The 16,249-nt window shown below is 43.9% G+C and overlaps 1 protein-coding gene across 11 annotated transcripts in view; it reads right to left on the bottom strand.

Moving 5' to 3' along the window:
• Positions 1-16,249, bottom strand: part of PCSK6 (proprotein convertase subtilisin/kexin type 6) — a 154,321-nt gene that overhangs the window by 13,843 nt on the left and 124,229 nt on the right. For 10 of the 11 annotated variants that reach the window (XM_030577701.1, XM_030577707.1, XM_030577705.1 and 7 more), the window contains 5 exons: positions 13,856-14,044; positions 12,260-12,396; positions 9,065-9,244; positions 3,060-3,162; positions 687-883 (listed from right to left, as the gene is read on the bottom strand). In XM_030577701.1, coding sequence (XP_030433561.1) covers positions 687-883; positions 3,060-3,162; positions 9,065-9,244; positions 12,260-12,396; positions 13,856-14,044 — 806 coding nt within the window. Of the gene's footprint in view, positions 1-686; positions 884-3,059; positions 3,163-9,064; positions 9,245-12,259; positions 12,397-13,855; positions 14,045-16,249 lie in introns of those variants that run through there. The other variant, XR_004002337.1, reaches the window with a different exon arrangement.

Below are 16,249 nucleotides of genomic sequence, written 5' to 3'. Positions count from 1 at the left end.
GGGAAATGTCACTTTGTTTTAAATTCCCCTCTTTTCTCTGTTCAATGGCTTGCATTAGTTACCTCTTTTCTTTCTCCACCCCCTCCATGGCAAGTGATCCAAAGCAAAACACCTTTGCGAGACAGGTGGAATAATAATAAATAATAATAATAATAATAATAATAATAATAATAATGCCTACTGAACTGCAGCCATGGCAATTAATAGTTACATTTCTCTAGTTGGGGCTTCCACCTTTGAAATAACGACTAAGGTGGAATTTTCCATAGGTATCTAAGTGAGTTAGGTGATTAAGGTCTGGACTATACTACAGAGTTAGATTGACATAAGTTGCCTTGTGTTGACCTAACTATGGAAGTGTCTACATTTAAATTTTGAGTTTGTCACCGTGTGCCTCTTAGTGAGGATGATCAGTCCAGTTTTTGAAGAGGCACTGTGCATTTTTTCTTGCACTGGCTCACGTTACTGTAGCATTCTGGTTGTCATCACTAGTAGCAGCAACAGTGCCGTGTGCAACTTGACTGCAGTAGAGATCTGCCTGTTAGATGCTGATTCAAAGGCTCATCACATGGAGGCTCTACCCTGACATTTTAGATTTCTTAAATTCTTCCATTCATGTTCATTTGGGGGAAAAAAACACCCCCCACATTCTCATGCGCCAATCTGTAAACGGTTCACATCCTTACTTTCATCGGCGTAAAACCCAGCTGGACAGAACACCACACATGCATTTGTTTCCTGGTGGTGATAGAAACCGCGTTGGCAAGATGTACACTGGTTTCGGCCCCTGCCCGTGCAGGTTTCGCACGCCTTCTGGCATCTTCGGCATCTCCTACTTGCATTCTCCCCAAAATACCCTGAAGGGCACGAGCTCACACACACCCTGGAGAAGAATTAAACAAACCAGACATATAATCAATGTCCAAGGACTCACTTCTGCCAGATGCATCCAGCGAAGCCAACAAGAATGGAGAGTACTCAATGCCTCACTGGATTGGCCACGATAAAGAGATTACACTGTAAGGCAAAAAGGTATGGTGATAAATCCAGGGACTAGACAGTGAGCAAGGGGCTAAACTTTCAATTCTACATAGGTTCTTATGATGCCTTCATCACCATGGTATCAGAGTGTCTTCCAGGAGCGCATTAAGCCACGCGACTAATATTGGCCACCTGTAGTTCATCATTTTCAGCTCAGCTTCTCTTTCCTCCTGCACAGGTGCTCGGGAGAAGGCTTAGAAATAAACTCTGTAGGAGACAGAGGAAGAAGAAAGCCTTTGCGGAAGCATCTGGTACTACTGTCTCATTGTTTCCTTATGTTCTTCTGTCTGTATCCCTCTGTGGTCCCTTATCTTATACTTAGTTTGTCATGTCTCTGGGGCATGGATCATCTTTTGGTTCTTTGTACAGCACCTAGCACAATGGACTAGGGCTCCTAGGTGTTAAGGCAATATAAAATTATATTAGGACTAGGTTGAACCTCAAATTAAAGGAGATTTTGTGGCTCCTTTCTTTGACCTTGAGAAAATCCCTTGCCAGCTGCACCTATGTTCTTGTTTCTGCTGAGTCATTCCACCAAGTTAGAGGTGTTTGGAAAAAATTACTATTAAGCACTGTCGTAGCATGATCTTTGTGGAATTAGATATTCAGATAGGACTGCTCTGTAAAATACAAGTTGCAATAACTAAGTCTGAACTGATAGTATGCAATCATCTCATGTGAGATACAAATCAATCAAAGGGAAGATTTAGGTGTTAGGACTTCTAGACAATCAATCCAAGAGAAGATTTAGGTGTCAGGATGTCTAGGTGTTGGGGCAGTATGTGTGCTGGCTTCAAAGGATTATACTACCAAGTATAAATTAAACAGATGCACATTTAGACATCTGAAAAGCAAAAGAGTATGGATCCCAGTTCCCAGAAGGTACAGTATTCTCAGCTCATTAAATCTGGTGTTTAGCTGTGCAAGTACTTGGTTCTCATCTGGTATTTATTGTAAAGAAATGCTGCTTATGCAATTAACTCCAGCACTTGCTTGTCTGACTGTATCAGTGGGATGGTTACTGCACACCAGTCATCCTACCAGACAGCTCCCCTCATCAGTATTTTTACTTGCAGAATTACTAGATCATTTCATCCTTTAAAACAATCTACTCCTATTTATTCTTTATTAATTAGCAAGGTGTAAACTGAATTTCAGTGGTTGGGAATGGTCTTTAAAACCACTCCCATAAATAGCATGGGATTCAAAGGTTCTTACAGTTCCCCCAATGTTAACGCACACTGACTTGATAACTAGTTCTATGGGCAAACATTTCAAAAGAGCCAAAGGAGCCTACACCCCGTTTTCAAAAATAATTTAGGCCCTTCAGAGCCCAAGTCTCATGGGAAACACCAGTCAAATGGAAACAACTTTCAGTAACTACCAATCAGAGCAACACTGGAATCGGTGACCTTTAAGGATTTAATGTTCTAGGGCACTCATCACTACATGATCTGAGTAGCATCAAAACATTAACAATGCCCTAGAAGGCAGAGAAGTACCATTGTCCCCCTTTTATAGGTGGGGCTTGGAGAGATTGAGCGACTTGCCCAAGGTCACCCATGGTATAAGCAGGAAGAGGAGTCAGGTCTGGTGAGCCCTGGGGCACTGCCTTAACCACAAGACCATCCTTCCTCCCCACTACAGGCAACTGGTTCATCTTTCTATTAACAGATCTCAACCAGGCTTCTCTTTCAGATGATATTTCATTAAACTAGAGTGTTCATCATACACTAACTTGTGAACAAAACAATGGCCTGGTGGTTAAAGCACTGAACGAGGATACAGCAGTTCAAGGTTCAGGTTACAAACTCCCTGTAACACTTCAGGCAAGTGACTTCATCTCTGTGCCTTATTTTCCCATCTGTAAAATGGGACCAATAATGCTCCTGCACTATCATCCTGTCTGTTTAGATTATGAGCTATTTGGAGGAAGCGGGCTGTCATCTTAGTAGCACATTCAGCTCCTAGCACAAAGAGGCCACTGCTGTAATGCAAATAAATAACAACATCATTACCTGCCAGCTTTAACACTTCCAAGACTGTAATGGATGCAATTCAAGCACTGATCTGCAGTAGGACCATCGCAGCCTTTGTTGCCACATTCAGGATGACATGGACCTTAAAAGGAGAGAGAGAAAGAGAGATTTTTGCTGAGATAATTGGCACATGCTCTTCCAAGCACACCCCAGAAGTGTTTATGTCCCATTGCCATGTGTGTAAATGTATGAGGTGCTGAGAAACTATATTGAGGGGGGCTAACTCTGGAGAAAGATAAAACAGGATAGATTTGGCCCTGCTGCTTTGAGAATTTTAAAATTAACATGAACCCTTAGTACAGAAGAGCCGGAAAGCCATTTCATTAGATTTGTCAACAGTCCTCCTAACATGTAGGTAGAGGAGGGGGACAGAGAGTTACCATACACAGCATCCAACAGCCAAAGGACGAACTGCAGCCATCAAATAAGACTACATGTCCATGTTCTATATGTATAGAAAAAAATTTGCACAAACATATATACGTGTTTATGTTAAGATGCGTTTTGATTTTGTGTTTGTGTGTGTGCTCCTCTCCTAAGCAACGACTGAGCATTTATATTATCTGGCTAGTATAATAATATTTGGCTATCAACAGTAACGGTCGTAGAATGACAAAGTTAAGAAGGAATGATAAAAAAGAGCCATGTCTCTTTAAAGGCAGGAAATATGCTGTAATTGGGTCGACGACATTTCCAGCTAGGACAATTCTTTTCCAATAGCATCGTCCAGTCAGATGTGACGGTGGTGGTTGGAAGAAAACTATATGTGCATATACACCCCCAAAAGGGAAAGAGGTAAAAGTGATACAGGAAATGCAGGGACTGAAATCTCTCCCAAAGCAGTGACTATGAGCCTGAAAGCCCTTTGAAAACCTACCCTGGCCATCTCATATGATACTATTCTATCACCGTCAGAGGAAAAGGACATCTGAGGAAACAGCTCTGTGGGGCATAACAAAAGTAACGGAGGGGGGAGGGTGACCCTAGAGACAAGGGCAGAGAAGGGAGACAGGAGGCACTGGATACCAGGCTGTGTCTCTGACAGCCATCTGGCCAACATACTCATGTACACATGGGAAATTCTGCAGTGACTTCCAACCGTTGCTACCTCCAGCTTGACTCCACCCAAGTTGCCAACACTGGGGGCTCTGGTGTAGCCAGACCATTGGCTGCTGCCAGTGTTTTAAGCACTGTGAGTGAAATGCTGGCCCCCCTGAAGTCAATGGCAAAACTCCCACTGACTTTCATGGGGTCAGGATTTCACCTTGTCATCTAATGCTGCTCAAAGCAGGTCTAATACATATATGTGATGCAATGTCCCTGGGAGAGTTATTGGCAGTGGGGATTGAACCTTGGACCTCTGGATCTAAAAGCATGAGCCGCTATTGCCCGAGCTAAAAAATTGTGCTTCCATTGGTCAAGGCTGTAGCAAGCTTACTAACCTCAATGTGGTCCAGCCACCACTGGAGGGGACATATCACACTGAGTACGTAGTTCTATCACAGAGCTGAGCCTGTGTTCCACCTTTGCATTTCTTGATCTTCCCAAACAACATTCTTTTCCCCTCATAATATAGCATTTTCCCTTAGCCTTTCCCCATCCCTACAAAAATCTCAGCCTCTGCCGACAGCCCGGTCAATAGAGTCTTTTGTTTTGTTTTGTTTTTTTTATAAAGTCTTGCCCACACGTCCTCCATATCTGCACCGACACCAGCCTCACTTTTGCATTTCCCCCATCCTTTCCAGTTCCAGTTGTATTTTGTGTGTGGCAGTGTCCTGTTTGGCTTTCTGTGGAATGTATTTCTGAAGGGTTTGGAACCAACCCTTTCTCATTCCCCTGACATTGGCATGACCAATTTGTGGTAGGGGCGATGAGACATGTCATTTTTCAACTTTTAATTTTGTTCCTTTACACAGTCCCCCTTGTAGCATCCCTGTCTTTATTGTCAGTGTGTGGGCTGGTGGATATGTCCAGGCTGCTCAGCTCTCTATGGCCCCGAGCAGCTCATCCCACTTTCCTCCCACACGACTGTGCTCACCATGCAGCACCAACAGTTGTAAGGGAAGTTGGAGGCTTTCTTATCCAGCCTAATTCCAGTGCCCTTCCTCTCAGAAATAGGCTTGTTTTAGATGCTAAAGAGCACAGCTTGACCCTCCTCCCCTTTTCACACCAACCACCTGGTTAACTTGCCCAACCTTCAACACAAAACATTGCAAGTGCAGCCCCATGACAGACTGTAGCTTGCTCTTGAGATGCCACCCCCCTCGTTCACAGCAAACATGCTCAAGTGCTGTTCTGCATCTTCATGTTTTATTTCTTATTGCGGGTGAATCTTGAGAACGATGCTCTAGTGGCCACTGGGTGACCGAAGACTCGTGTTTACCCAGGGACCAGCAGAACCAGCATGGAGAGCAACAGCACATGTTGCCTCATGCTGCTCCAGAGCCCACCTCTGAAAAGTGGAGCGCAGTTCTGTGCTTCTACTGCCCATTCTATTCTGACCTCTACAGACACCAGCAAGAGTCCATGCTATAGTGGAGACACCGGGAACAGGACTGAAACCATCTAGATCAATGATCTAGCAGATGGCAATAGCTTTTAGTTGCTGTGCCATCTGTGCCTGGATTTGAACTGGTGACCTAGAAGTCAGAGTGTTTATATCCCATTGTCTAGTCCTTGAACCTATATTTTATTACGAATATTTTATCTATTGACAACTGAACTACAATGTTATATTCTCCTAAAACCTCTGCAATTCAAACACTAGGCAATGGCAGACTGCAGTACTCTGCTACCACTGAGACTTTGTAATGATACATTGTGCCAGAGGCGCTGGCTGGGAGATAGGAAGAGTTGAACCAACTCAACTTTCATTTTAGAGACTTTTCCAACTGCTTCCGCTAGGCCAACTCTCTTGAGATGTGCTGAAGCTGACTTCTGGAACTAGCAGCTTCACTTGGTCCAGAGGAAAATAGAGAAGTGGGATATGGAAAAAGAGTAGAGGTGGGCTGTCATAAACAGATAGCTAAGGGTTAACGTCTCTTTCACCTGGAAAGAAGTAATCTGAAACACCTGACCAGAGGACCAATCAGGAAACCAGACTTTTTCAAATCTGGGTGGAGGGAAGTTTGTGTCTGAGTCCCTTGTCTTGAATCTCTCTCTCTCGGCTATGGGAGGATTTCTGTTTCCTGCTTTCTAATCTTCTGTTTCTAAGTTGTAAGTACAATATAGTAAGGCAGTAAGGTTTCTATTGTTTTTCTTTTTGTATTTACATGTCTATAGTTGCTGGAGTGCTTTGAATTGTATTCTTTTTGATTAAGGCTGTTTATTCATCTTTCTTTTAAGCAATTGACCCTGTATTTGTCACAATGATACAGAAAAAACATTTTTATGTATTTTTCTTTCTTTTTACATAAAGCTTTCTTTTTAAGACCTGTTGGAGTTTTTCTTTAGTGGGGAACTCCAGGGAATTGAGTCTGTGCTCACCAGGGAATTGGTGGGAGGAAGAAGTCGGGGGAAATCTGTGTGTGCTAGATTTACTAGCCTGACTTTGCATTCCCTCTGGGTGAGGGGGAAAGAGAGATTAGTACTTCTGTTTTCCAAGGCTGGAAACGGGGAGGGTGGAATCCCTCTGTTTAGATTCACGGAGCTTGCTTCTGTGTGTCTCTCCAGGAACACCTGGAGGGGGGAAGGGAAAAGGTTTATTTCCCTTTGTTGTGAGACTCAAGGGATTTGGGTCTTGGGGTCCCCAGGGAAGGTTTGGGGGGACCAGAGTGCCCCAAAACACTCTAATTTTTTGGGTGGTGGCAGCTTTACCAGGTCCAAGCTGGTAACTAAGCTTGGAGGTTTTCATGCTAACCCCCATATTTTGGACGCTAAGGTCCAAATCTGGGACTAGGTTATGATATGGGCGAATAACAATTTTTAAAATCACTGGCAATTCCGAAAAAAATTGTAAAAACTTGTTTGGTGTCAAAACAAAAATGAAAATTTTCATTGAATCAAACCAAAAAGTTTTTAAAAAAATCAGTTTGGGGTTGAATGAAATGTTTTGTTTCAATCTTGAACATTGTCATGTTTTGGATTTAAAAAAAGTAAAATTAAAGGAAATTTTTAAACAAAAGTGATTTTGAACAGAAAAATTACAACATTTTGATGTTTTCAGGATTTGATTTTGTTTTCAAGAAAAACTATTTGGCAAAATTGACACAAATTCACAAAATGTTTTAGTGTCACCGAATCTGCATTGTTCTCTGAAAAAAAAATGTTTTGTGGGAAAAATTTTGTCCAGTGCTAGAGAAAAGTTGTCTTAGTCTTAACATTCATGAGCTCCTTAACCAGGTAGGCTGGTGTTCTAGTAACTCGAGATGGGCCTGACTCAATACTCTATAACTCACCCTCATCAAACTCTGGAAAAGTTTTGTTCTGAGGCACTTGAGGTACTTGTAACCAGAGATCAGAAGGGTCAGTGTGCAGATAGGGAAGTGGCTGTGAAATAAAGGGGAATGGGTGTGGGAATGATTTGCTACCAAAATTCACTGGCAAACATAGAGCTCTCCAGAAAGTCCAATTTCATTACAGATGCAGGTTTGTCAGATAGACTAAGGCAGTAGAGACATGTGTCCTAAGAATTCAACTGCCCAGCTCACCTAGAACTTCTAGTCAAGCTTAAAAACCATCCATACTGTACAGATTTTCAAAAACTATCGATTGGCACACTGCACCTCACCATGGTTTATAAGACCACAGGAAAAACAATTGAATAGACTAGTGCACAAATAATACAATTTGTCACCGGATAGTGCACGACATGCCACATCTGGCTGTGCTACAATCCCTCTTCAGACTGAACTGCAGCTACACCCTAAGTGAGAATCAGGCCAGGACACATTTTTCACTGACCTCAGTTAATAAACCAGGGCTTCCTATTACAGCCTATAAGTTGTTCCTTGAGAAGCCCCTGTACCTGTTGACTTGGATAATCTTTACAGCGTGGTGCTGCAGTCTTGTGGTGATGCTTCACCCCACTGATGTGTTCTGTAAGTCCTGCTATCCTCTACCCAGACTACAGAAGAGAGGTTGCTGCCATGGCTGTATCCTTGTTTTCCATAGGCTGGAATTTTCTAAAGGGCCAAAGGGAAGGGCCCAAACCTCAGAGAAATTCAATGGAAGATGACATCTAACTCTCTTAAGATGCTTTGAACAATCCCAACCTTAAAGAACAGCCAGCATCTGGGGCAGTAGGGTCAAATTCTCAGTAGAATTTCTCTTATGGAGTCAACAGAGCTGCATTCGCATACACCCACTTACAATGAAATGAACAAGGCGGCAAACTCAAAGCCAATCAAAGGAAATACTTTTTCCACACAACACATAATTAGCCAGTGGAGTTCATTGCCACAGGAAGTCATTGGGTATGTCTACACTGCAAGGCAAGCCCAGGGTTAGTAGAACTTGAGGTAGCAGACCTCAGGTTTGTTAACCGAGGGCTTGAGTATCTACTCTTATTTGTTATCCCAGGTCAGGAATTGTTGAACCCCAGGTCCCAACATGGGGCCTCAGCATCTACACTACATTATGGGGGTCAAAATCCAACCACCCATATCCAAGAGTTACCTGGTGCCCTCCCAAAATGAGGCTACTTTAGCTCTTTGCTTTTGGTGCAGCATGGGAAAACGTGACTGTCTACCAAACTTGAATGTCCAGAAGACGAAGAAAGTCAAACTGTGGAACTGTAGGATACTGTAGGATACTTCCTATGTACCCCAGGGCTGAATCTGGCCAACGGGTGGCAGCAGAGGCCAGGTTGCATAAGCCAGGTAGGATAAGGATTTCCATTCTTTTTTTCTCTCCTCCTCTCCCAAAGGAAACAAACCATAAACACAGCACAAAATGTCTCTGTCTACACTGGCAGGTACTGATTTTTTCAGGGAAGCAATATTCAGCTGCAAGTGAAACAGATCAAGGGGCTGCAGAGGTTTTACCTGTGTATTCTTCCTCCTCTTCCACCACCTCCATCTGACTCTGGAAAACTGCTGCTTTAGAGGGCTCCATTTTGGGCGCTGAAATCTCCAGCATCCTCGATTGGGAGTGATGGGGACTGGTTGTGTTGTAAGGGTGTTCGGCTGTTCCATATAAAATGAGACTCCATTCCTTTAACTTTCCTGCAATAGATGCAACAGTGACAATAAACGAACACAGGGGTCAGCAACCTTTCAGAAGTGCTGTGCTGAGTCTTCATTTATTCACTCTAAGGTTTCATGTGCCAGTAATACATGTTAACGTTTTTAGGTGATCTCTTTTTATAAGTCTATAATACATAACTGAACTATTTTGTATGTAAAATAAATAAGGTTTTTAAAATGTTTAAGAAGCTTCCTTTAAAATTAAATTAAAATGCAGAGCCCCCCGGACCGGTGGCCAGGACCCGGGCAGTGTGAGTGCCACTGAAAATCAGCTCGTGTGCCACCTTTGGCATGCATGCCATAGGTTGCCTACCCCTGAACTAACGTTTCACCTCCCATAGCACCTTCCACTTCTCAAAGCCCCTTACAAACAAGGATCAGTAAGTTTTCAGACTGCTGCTCAGAGGCGAGCATAAGTTCACCCATTTCACAGCTGGTGAAACCGAGGTGCACAGAAGTAAAACATCTAGTCTAGGGACATACGGGAAGGCAGTAGTGGGAACTAGGACCAACACCCAGGACTTCTGACTCCCAGCAGAACTGCCAGGAAATGTCACATTTCTAAAATTTGTAAGGTACAAAAGTAGCCAAGAAAGCACAAGCAAGATCATTCAATACAAATCTTTACTAGACCATAGAGCTTCTGGCCTGAATTAAGGTAGCAGTTCCAGGCAGCCATGGAATTTTTAATGCATTAACTCCTGTGTGATAAACTGCAGTTTCACTAACTGTTTAATAACTGAACTATAGAGACAGCGATTAACTCCAGAAGCTATAATTGGAGATAAGGAGACTTATTTTTGTCAATGTCTTCAAACACGTTAAGATTATTTTTAGGGCTGTTTTCCACAGTCTTCTAAATAGAGGATTTTCCCCCCTAACATGATTGATTTTTAAAAACAGGACTAAGCAAGCAGCACCACTGGCTTGTAAACAAGACAAACTGAAGGAACATCAGTAGATTATTCTGAGTTTGCTCACGACAGTGGTAACTTGGATCAAATGGAAGATATTCGCTATAGAGCTGATTAAATGCAATAAATAGGCTCAGGAGTGAATGAGAACAAGTTACAAAGCTTACAAAGAAGCAGTAGAAAAGCAGCATCTCTAGAAGTATCCTTTTCTACAGGAGGAAATTATAACAATTTCATTTAGGGTTAGAGTTTAGGGTTACTTCCGGGTCCCTGCTGCTCCGGGGGTCCCTGCTGGAGGGGGGAGGGGGACCCTGCTCTAGTGCTGGGGGTTGACTGCCCCCTGGCCGCAATTCACAGGGAACGCTCCCTGGATGGCCTCCTGGTGCCTCAGGCCGCTGCTTCAGCCACCCCAGGACCACTGCTGCTTGGGTGGTCCCCAGGGCACCCCCAGGACTGCTGCTCAGACGCTCCCCAGGGGCACCCCGAGGACCGCTGCTTGAGGAGTCCCTGGGACCAGTCACACTGGCCACTTCTTGCGCAGTCCCCAGGACCAGCTGCTCGGGCGGCCCTGATGCCAGCCGCACCAGCTGCTGCGGAAGTCACAGAGGTCGCAGAAAGTCATAGAATCCGTGACTTCCGCAACCTCCGTGAAAGAATCACAGCTTTACTAATAATTCATTGCTGCTTAATAACAGCACAGCTGCTGAGATATTATTCTCCACTTAGGTCAAAATTAACTTGGCTATACAAATTAATTACTAAATTATTTTAAGAAAACAACCCAATTTAAACCTCCATTCCCCTCCTCCAGTTCTGTATTTATTACACACTTCATGTCATCATTATTTGATGCCACAGAAGTCCCTTGACTATAGACTGGTCTGCCTTAATTCAGATCTCAGTGAAGCAACCTCACTAGGTGTGCACACTCTGGAAGTGCATTTGTTACTCCAATTGCTCATGCTGTGCACTACCTTGGAGGTAGGTAGCTGGCCATTCACACATTCCCAGAACACCGGACATTAAATTACGGCTTTTCCATTTCTTTGTTTTGAACCATTATATTCTGATTTTGTAACCTTTGTTCTTGGGGTCAGCAAATTTGGTTTCACAGTAATGCTAGTTAAACAATTAATTCTTAGATTATCCTTTGATAGACAAGTTTGTCAACCCCTTCAGCATAAAAAATTTCATCAGATTTCATCACATCAAGTCCTACGAGACCCTAAGAGGACATCTAGTCCAGCCCCCCATGCTGTGGCAGGACCAAATAAACCTAGAGCATCCCTGACAGGTATTTGTCTAACCCGGGGTCAGCAACCTTTCAGAAGTGCTGTGCTGAATCTTCATTTATTCACTCTAATTTAAGGTTTCGCATACCAGTAATACATTTTAATGTTTTTAGAAGGTCTCTTTCTATAAGTCTATAATATATAACTAAACTATTGTATGTAAAGTAAATAAGTTTTTAAAAATGTTTAAGAAGCTTCATTTAAAATTAAATTAAAATGCAGAGTCCCCCAGACTGGTGGCCAGAACCTGCGCAGTGTGAGTGCCACTGAAAATCAGCTCACGTGCCGCCTTCGGCACCCATGCCATAGGTTACCTACCCCGGTCTAACCTGTTCTTAAAAGCCTCCAGTGATGGGGATTCAGCAACCTCCCGAGATAACCTGTTCCAATGCTTAACTATCCTGATAGTTAGAAAATGTTGCCCAATATCTAACTTAATTGTTCCTTGCTGCAAACTAAAGTGATTACTTCTTGTCCTACGCTTGGTGGATGAGCACAGTTGATCACCAGATTTAGGGATAGATGCAGCTACCTAATTTTATGCGCCTACATTTGAAACTGTGCTCAATAACATCCTTTGCAACATTTTCCTTAAGAATCATGGCAAAGTTATACTCCACGAACCCAGCTGAAAGCATAACCCTAGGTGTTCCAGGTAAGCACAAACATTTGCATCGAGTACGACATGGTCAGTGAACAAGCATGATAACTGCACTCTAAGCATCACACCAAATCAGTAGCTCAGATGCTACTGGTGACAATCCAGAGAGACAACAGTGTGTGCTCACCTCGCCTCTCTGGGTTGCGCATGTGGGATGGTGTGTCATGGATCTTCAGAGTCCATTCCCCTTCTGCCTTCTCCCCCCAGCAGTGAACAGTCATGAATTCCCAGTTTTTAAATCCTTCGTTGGAGATATCAAATGCTCTGCAATTGAAGAGTAGCGTCAATGCATTACTCAAGACAATTAAACAGGGTGCAATGTGAGGTGCTAAGAGATATGCACCCTAATGGCTTGTCACCGCAGTGCAGACTACCAGGGAGCAAACTGCAGAGTGCATCGACAGTGCTACGCTCGAACTGCTCCATGTGGACATGGCTGACGCGAACTAAGAGGTACTTAGCTTGCTGTAACTTAGGGCTGTTTGAAAGAGGACTACGTTAACATGAACTAGGTACCTTTTAGTTGTGCCAGAAGGCTCCACATGGGGCAGACAGAATGCAACAGTTTGGTGCACTCTGCAATTCACACCTCCGTAGTCTACACTGTGGCACAGCATAGACATAGCCTAAGGATATGTCTACACTACCTGCCAGATCAGCAGGTTGTGATCGATCTATCGGAGATCAATGTATTGTGTCTCGTCCAGACGCTATACATTGATCCCCAAACACACTCCCCGTCGACTCGGGAACTCCACCAGGGTGAGAGGCGGAAGTGGAGTCGACGGGGGAGCAGTGTAGGGCTGGAAGGGACCTCAGGATGAGAATGACCTTGACAAAATGCTGAATTTCATCTTGTTGATTTCAGACTATTTCTCCATTTTGTCAAGAAGATTCTCATCCTGAGCTCCAAAGTAATTGAGACCCTCCCAGGGTGGTGCCCCCAGCAAATGTTATAAGTGTACTCTCCTCTCCATTATCCATGTCATTATGAAAATACTAAATAATAATACTGGACCCAGAACAACCCCCTGTGGGAACCCAGCAGATACATCCTCCCAGTTCAACAGTAAACTATTGACAGCTACTCTTCGACTACTGCCCTTTCAAACAGGTTTGCACCCAGCTTATAATAATTTCATCTAGACCACATTTGACTATTTGATGTAGGAGATTGACATGTGGGAATGTGCTGAAACCCTTCCTAAAATCAATATAGATCATGACTAAACTTCCCCATATCCACCAGGCCAGGAACCCTGTTAAAGAAGGAAATGAGGTTGATTTGGCATGATTTGTTTTTGACAAATCCATGTTGCTATTACCCTGTTATTCTTTAGGTATAATAACCAATTGACTGTATAATAATCAGTTGCAGTGTTTTCCAGGTATCAAAGGTTGTCTGACAGGTCTATAATTCCCCAGATCTTCTGGCACTAGGCCTCATTTTGAAAATGTCAAAATGAACCATTTCAGCGCTTTGTTTCATTAAGCCTTCCACCGAATTCCTCTTCTGGCCTAATATTTTCCAGGAGAGAGTTCTGTGCAGATTCACCACGTCCCAGTGAAGTATACACATTTTGGGAGTAACAGGGGGGAGGAAGAGGGAAAAGTTGCCCCTTCTTTTAAAATGTGCAAAACATGATGGTAGCCAATCCCAAGCTAACCTGGCCCTGCAGCTGCTGCTGCAACCACACAGCCAGATAGATTCAGCCATTCTAACCTTCTTGCCAAGAGCTGAGACTCCGTCCCTGAAGGGGAAGTTAAGTTAATCTGCAGGTCTCCGCGCCGAGGGTGCTCAATGCTGACTCGCACTATGACATGCTCCAGGTACACCACGCGCTGGTCGTAGTGGTTGGCGCAGGCGTTGGTCACGGTGGTTGTGCGCACTATCTGGTCGGCATGGATGTCCCTAGAGGAAAAGCCAGGACAGTTTGCAATGGAAAGGAGAGCAACGTGCTATCTCTGGGGAACCAAGTTACACAACGAATAGGACAACAGCCACATAGACGGAATCTGCTGGCTATAATTGATTTGGCCCTGCTGCATTTTATGAGACCAGTTCTCGCTGACGCCTCTTCTCCAAGAGGTGCCCCCCCACAGGTTGTGCTCTGGGGAAGTCTATGGGCACAAAAGTAATTGACAGCCCTGCAAACAGCCATTACTTCTGTGTCAGTACTGGAGGAGTCTCCCGAGGTCAACTCCAGGAGTGAATAGCAGGTGGATGGAACCACAAACTCCACCTCTGCCAGCAGCACACGGGGATCCCCAAAGAAGTGGGCTCTGCAGTGCAAAAAGGGTTTGTGGCCCCTGCACAGGCTCCCCAGATCCTGCCTCCCAGACAGCAGAAGTGAATGAGTCACACTGCGGCAGGGTCTCCTGCGCCCAGACATAAAGGGAGCAGAATCTGACCCCCACACAGAGCTGGGAGATTATGGAACAACCTTTAAAGTACTCCACTGTGTTCCTTCCTTTGATCAAACTTTTCTGGCTACTCTGTAGAACACTGAGTGGAATCTACAACACTGGCTCATTCCATAACACATGGTGATCACACAAGACTAGAAGTCCCACAACTGCTGTTAAAACCCTGCTTTCCCGGCGGGCTCGATGTTTGCCCATATCAGTTGCTGGATCCTTTACAACTGAGATTTTCAAATCTTAACTGCACAAACAGTCACCACTCGCCAAAGGATTAGTTCCCAGTGAACTTCTCAGCCATGTTATTACTGTATAATTTATTAGAGGGAGCAGTTTTTTTATTATTCCCCAAGTTTCCTCTGGGGATACTGCCAAGCATATGCTCCGAGGAGATTCTCACCGGGATTACATAGTGCGCCATTATTTTGGCTTAGTCATAAAAAAAATCATCTAAATCATTATAAACAGTGATGTAATTCCCTGGGAGGGTTTGTAAGTATTTGAAAACATTGTTTGCATGCACCAGGAACGGACTTCAAGCTGCTCCTCTCTCTTCATGACTTGCTTCAAAAATTCATAGTCTTAGCTGGTTTCGTGGCTTTGTCAGCTAGTCCTTCTGGTCCAAAGTGACAGGAACATGGACATTTTAACATGGTATTTTACACTGAGAGGCTCTATGTAGAGCCATGGTTATTATATATTAGTTATATTACTGTAGCACCTAGTCATGGATCAGCACGAGGGCTAGGTGCTGTACAAAGACAGAACAAAAGGACAGTCCCTGCCCCAAAGAGTTTCCTATCTAAGTATAAGACAAGAGTTAAGACAAGGTTACGCCAGGGCCTGGGCTGGCTATTCAGAACATACCAGCTTTTTTCCAGTCACTCCTTACATCACCAATCATGCCAGAGGCCCTCAGGATGGCTTTGCATCCAGCCCGAAACTGAATTTGGCAGCAGTCAGACGATACATGAAATCTGTTGCTGTGTAGGCATCTGACACTTATCAGTTCAGTTCTACAAACACCCAGGTGAAATGGAACCCACCACAGCAGCGTCTGAGGAAAAGTTTTGGAACAGTGTGCAGCCCACTGGAGTTCCACATTATGTTGTACCTGACTAGCTATAAACTGTTTCTATGCAAGATCGGGGGAAAAAAGCATCTAGCCAGACTAATTTCCAGTTATCTTCAGGGTTCAGAAAAAGTTTATTGGAGTTAGTAATCAGAAACACTGGACACCATCATGAGGCCAAAACATCTTACTCCTTCCAGACAGACTTCACAAATTACTTAATGCAGCACAAAAATGGCCTGAAGCTCTAGCAAGCCAGGTCTTTTGGGGGCATCACCAGCAAGAGGAATGCTGTGTTTAAACCTCAGGGACTGGGCTACAGAATCCGAATTCAGTTACACCTGACTTCAGATAGTAACACGTACAACACTCCCACCAGCTATTAAGATACAAGACCTGGTTCATCACCAGGTCACTACAGAATTTACACTGCTGATACTTTACTGAACTCACTGGCGTTGCACCTGAGTGAAACTGAAGTACTAGAGCAGGGAATCACTCTTTGTAGCTTTATCTTATTTTTCCATCTCTTTCCACATACTAAACGAGGAGCCAGATGGGCTGCTTAATGAAACAAGAATCTGGGAGCACTTCCTTCACCTGCCCATCTCAATTGCGTTTCCC

Source organism: Gopherus evgoodei, chromosome 10 (genome assembly GCF_007399415.2).
Source record: "Gopherus evgoodei ecotype Sinaloan lineage chromosome 10, rGopEvg1_v1.p, whole genome shotgun sequence".
Classification (NCBI taxonomy): domain Eukaryota; kingdom Metazoa; phylum Chordata; order Testudines; family Testudinidae; genus Gopherus; species Gopherus evgoodei.
The sequence above is the reverse complement of the archived record's forward strand: the minus strand, read 5'-3'. Positions and strand labels throughout refer to the sequence as shown.